The following is a 5000-nucleotide window of genomic DNA, read 5'->3' on the forward strand; positions in this document are numbered from 1 at the left end:
CACTGTCATTGGTTCACCGCTGTGCAAAGCACTCTGCCATTGGTTCACCTCTGTGTAACGCACACTGTCATTGGTTCACCGCTGTGTAACGTACACTTTCATTAGTTTACCTTTGTGCAACACAAACTGTCATTGGCTTACCTATAGGTGCCAAGCACTCTCGTTGGGTCACCACACACAGTATCGACTATATGTCTCGCCGTCTTTCATTGGTTCAGACTTGAGCAGTGTGAACAGTGACGGTTTACACTCGTGATGTATATCGAACACAGTGTACCACAGAGATTGTTGCCATGCGCTGAATTCTCTTTATATATTCTATGCAATATGTGTCCTACGATATCAGCTGCTTAAAATTGTTGTTGTCTTCAAGAATGGCTCTTTTTACGCAGAACGGGAAAAAAAGAGAAAAAAGAAAAAGAAAAAAAAGATACATGAACTACGAAAAGTAAAGTAAAACGTACAAGTTGCATCACTTTAAGGATGATAATCTCGTTCTTTTTTTTCTGTCTTCAGCATCACAAACCACCCTGCCCCACCAACCCCCAAATATTCATACATTTTCACATGTTATTTTCCCCCTTCTTAATTAAAAAAAAAACAATCAACAAACAAGGCACTATAATGCAATACTCTATCATGAAATCCTAAAAAAAGAATTTTAATATTTCATTTGTAAAGATAATACATGATATGTTAACAGATATCTATTCATATCACATTTCTACTGACACGAAAAAAAAAAGTATGGAAAAAAAAACCCACACACAATGACAAACATTAATAATTTTCCAGCAAGATATCTTTCTTCAGCCAAATGAAGATCATCAGCGAAACAACATACTAGCCCCTGCAAAATCAGAATTCATATATAATTTATAATGATTTAAAAAAAAAATTTCAATGTACGCCTGCACATAGCAAGCAGGCACAGGGTCTGCATATAACCACATGAGTCTGAAACGAAAGACACAATTCATGTCAACACACGGACACACTTGCTTCACCCCTGATGAAAGTGATGGATGTGCTCACGAAACAGTGTGCTGCTACAGTGGAAACTGTAGGGCTGTATGTAATGCGGGTAAGAATGCTAAATAAACCAATCAGCTAACCAACCGTCTAACCACACACACACACACACACACACATACACACACACACACCCTCTCTCTCTCTCTTACATACAAACCGACACACACACGCGCACGCACGCACACACACATACACACACACACTACACACTACACACACACATACACACTACTGAACATCGGAGGAAAACAAGAAAATGAAATCAATGCTGCATTCGATGTACATACGCGTATAAAATCTTACGTATCCCACCACACGCATACAAAATGAAATCAAATCAAAGAACTACAATACAAACAGAGTCTTTATCAAACAGGAAGCACGTGATGAAGGCACACACTTAAAGGAAAACAATGCAAGCTGAATGAACATGATCTCGAAACTGGAAGAGTTCTACTTCTGCACCCACAGAAACTAACACACACACACACACGCGCGCGCATGTAAGTGTATAACCACCCAAACAGGGTACAAGAAGACAATATAAGATAAAAAGATGGGGAAACCTCACCAATGTAGGTACACCCACACACAGTAAAAAAAACAACAACTACCTAACAACGCAAGGAAAACAAAAAAAGCATGTTAACCATTTGATAGATTACAAGTCTGCAAACTTAAGTGAATGTAATTCACACATTATGTAAAAATATGATATTTCAGTATGATAGAAATAACAAAATCTATGTTTTATTTCAAAATACTTTTGAGTAAAAAATAAATCAGGTAAGATGTAAACAAAGTTTTGTGTTACGTGTAAACTGTCCTTCAACTTCCAGTTCAACGGGGAAAAAAAACAAAAACAAAAAACAACAAATAAACGAACGAAAAAACATATACAAAGAACCAACCAAACAAAAACCACCAACAACTTTATAAACGAAAGAAAAAAAAAAGTATATATAGTGTTGCGAGTATATTGAACACACATATATACTGATAACTACGGTGGGGAGGTTAAAAAAAAACCCACACAACTAAAAACAACAACGACAAACAACAACAAAAACCCACACACAATTACAGAAAATCAAACGAAACAAAAATCAAAACTCATACCACCACACTTCTCTTATATAATTTCCACAAATCTCTTAAAACCAACCAACCACTCACCAACGTTGACACGCCTACCACCACCACCACCACCACCAACCATCACTACACCAAACCAAACCAACTCACCCAGGTCGGACTTGGGTCGAGGACGTCGCCGCAGCTTGGCGCCATCTCGGCGGTAGGTGACGTCGGCCTCTTTGACCTGCTCCAGAAGGTCCGCCCAGCGAACAGTGAAGTCTGACTTGGGCCGCTCCTGCTTGGGCGAGGGAGAGTTCCGGAGCTTCACAGCACTGACCATCTCTGGGGAGATCTGTGGTGGGCATTGGAGAGTGGTGGGGTTATAGTTGGTGAATTACAGCATCTTTAATTAACGTGTGTATTTGATCTTGTGCTTGCGTATACACACGAAGGGGGATTCAGGCACAAGCACGCCTGTCACATATGGCTGAACTGGGAGATGGGACAAAATCTCTACCCTTTAACCCACCAGGCGCCATTACCGAGATTCGATGTCAGCGTTCGGTGGGTTATGGAAACAAGAACATACCCAGCATGCACACCCCCGAAAAGGGAGTATGGTTGCCTACAAGGCGGGGGTAAAAACGGTCATACACGTAAAACCCCACTCGAGTACAAATACGAGTGAACGTGGGAGTTACAACCCACGAACGAAGAAGAAGAAGAAGAAAATATCTGGTGAATGGATGAATGAGTGGATATCGTTAAACATTCTGGGGTTTGTGTGTGAGTTAATTTACATTGCAACTTTAATAAAGTAAGGCTCAGGGCGCTTTACTAGAAAAAAACCCAACAAAACAAACAAAAACAACAACATAAAACGGGCAAATACAGACAGTTAAACACACACATACAATTTCGACACACACGCCAACACACACACACACACACACGTACACATACGCCACCATTTCCACTACCATTACCACACACACACACACACACACACGCACACACACACACATTCCTCCTACCACCAACATTTCCACACACACACACCACCACCACCACACACCACCAGTGTAGAGTGATGGCCTAGAGGTAACGCGTCCGCCTAGAAAGCGAGAGAATCTGAACACGCTGGTTCGAATCACGGCTCAGCCCCCGATATTTTCTCAGTCCCCCTCCACTAGACCTTGAGTGGTGGTCTGGACGCTAGTCACTCGGATGAGACGATAAACCGAGGTCCTGTGTGCAGCATGCACTTAGCGCACGTAAAAGAACCCACAGTAACAAAAGGGTTACTCCTGGCAAAATTCTGTAGAAAAATCCACTTCGATAGGAAAAACAAATAAAACTGCACGCAGGAAAAAAAAAAAGAGAAAAAAAGGGTGGCGCTGTAGTGTAGTGACATGCTCTCCCTGGGGAGAGCAGCCCGAATTTTACACAGAGAAATCTGTTGTGACAAAAAGAGAAATACAAATACAAATATAAATCACTCACCTTCAACGACTCTCTACTGCCGCCCATCATCATCCCAACACCACCAACAACGTCCTGCTGAATACCACTGTCATTACTATTGCTGGCGCTGATCTCCCCCTGAACGATAGTCGCCAGTTTGTCCGCCACTTCCGGCCTGCTCCACGACTTCCGGCTCGGGCGGCCCGAGGAGGAGGAAGAGGAGGAGGAGGGGGGAGGACCTGAGTTCACCAGCATCCGATCCCTCCCTGGACTGGCCAGGAGAGTGGAGTCCATTCCCTCCATACTGCCGTCCAAGGAGGCACTGACATCGTCACCGAGGAGAGTCCGGTTGAAGGCATCGAACTCTCCTCCACCACCTCTTCCTCCTTCTCCTCCTCCTCCTGCCAAGGAGCTCCGGTTGGACGATGACGACCACCCTTCCTCCAGGGTGAGGGTGGAGGAGGAGGAAGCAGCGGTGGTGGCGGTGGAGGAGAGGGAGGGGGAGAGGGAGCGGGGCGTCAGCGTGTCCTCGGAACTCCGGCACTCGTCGCTGTAGGCGTAGCTGCTGCTGCTGCCGTAGTCCCCGGAGGAGGAGGAGGAGAAGCGTTCACACACCTTCCCCCTCTTCTCCCTGCTCCTCCTCCTCCTCTTCTCCACTCCATCGTCGTCCGTGCGTCGACGTTCCTCCCGCCTCAAGTGTGCTGCGTCCACCTCGTCGTCCCCGTTGGGACAGGAGACTGGGTCACCGTGACCTGGGAGAGTGGAGGGGGAGAAGGAGGAGGGAGGGGCCCTGGTGGGGCATGGGGAGGAGGGTAGTGAACTGCAGACAGCGCCGATGTCGTCGTCGTTCATGAAGGTGGCGATAGGAGGGCTGCTGCTGTTGTTGTTGTTGGTGGTGGTGGTGGCTTCTTCTGTGTCCCTCTGTGTTAGGGTTGTGGGGGTGGATGGAGCTGGGCCGTCCAGGCTGGTGGTACTGCTGGTGGTGGCGGAGTTCTTCCTCCTGAAGATGCCCTTGATGGACACTTTCCGCGACGAGTCCTTGCCCTCTTTGTGGGACGAGGAGGTGGAGGACGAGGCGGCGTCCTCAACACGGGTAGCCCGGCCATTGGCACTGGCAGACTTGTCGACGACACTGGCCTGGGCGTGCTGAGCTGCTGCTGCTGCTTTCCGCTTCTGCAGCATCCTTTGGATAAAGCCTGGCCGGCTGGAGCGGCTCCTGTCTCCAGTCCTGGCCTCGTCAGAGTTCTGCTTGGCCACCTGAGGGGCCTCCCCCTCCCCCGCGGGCACCAGGGAGGTGGTCATGGCCCGGTAGAAGCTCTCCGTCCTCCGCATGTCCTCCTCCTCCACGCTCCCCCCGCTCACCAGGTTCTGCTCCGACTGGCTGAACCTCTCCAAGGGGCTGCTCTCGGGGTCCGCCGCGTGAC

At 47.3% G+C, this 5000-nt stretch overlaps 1 protein-coding gene across 6 annotated transcripts in view; it reads right to left on the reverse strand.

The window, feature by feature from the left end:
* Positions 1-5000, reverse strand: part of LOC143289132 (uncharacterized) — a 269327-nt gene that overhangs the window by 42285 nt on the left and 222042 nt on the right. For all 6 annotated transcript variants that reach the window (XM_076598008.1, XM_076598006.1, XM_076598005.1 and 3 more), the window contains exons 4-5: positions 3616-5000; positions 2281-2464 (exon numbers count right to left, since the gene is read on the reverse strand). The exon at positions 3616-5000 is cut by the window's right edge and continues 748 nt beyond it. In XM_076598008.1, coding sequence (XP_076454123.1) covers positions 2281-2464; positions 3616-5000 — 1569 coding nt within the window. The remainder of the gene's footprint in view (positions 1-2280; positions 2465-3615) is intronic.

The sequence above is a fragment of the Babylonia areolata genome, chromosome 13, assembly GCF_041734735.1.
Source record: "Babylonia areolata isolate BAREFJ2019XMU chromosome 13, ASM4173473v1, whole genome shotgun sequence".
NCBI classification, from domain to species: domain Eukaryota; kingdom Metazoa; phylum Mollusca; class Gastropoda; order Neogastropoda; family Buccinidae; genus Babylonia; species Babylonia areolata.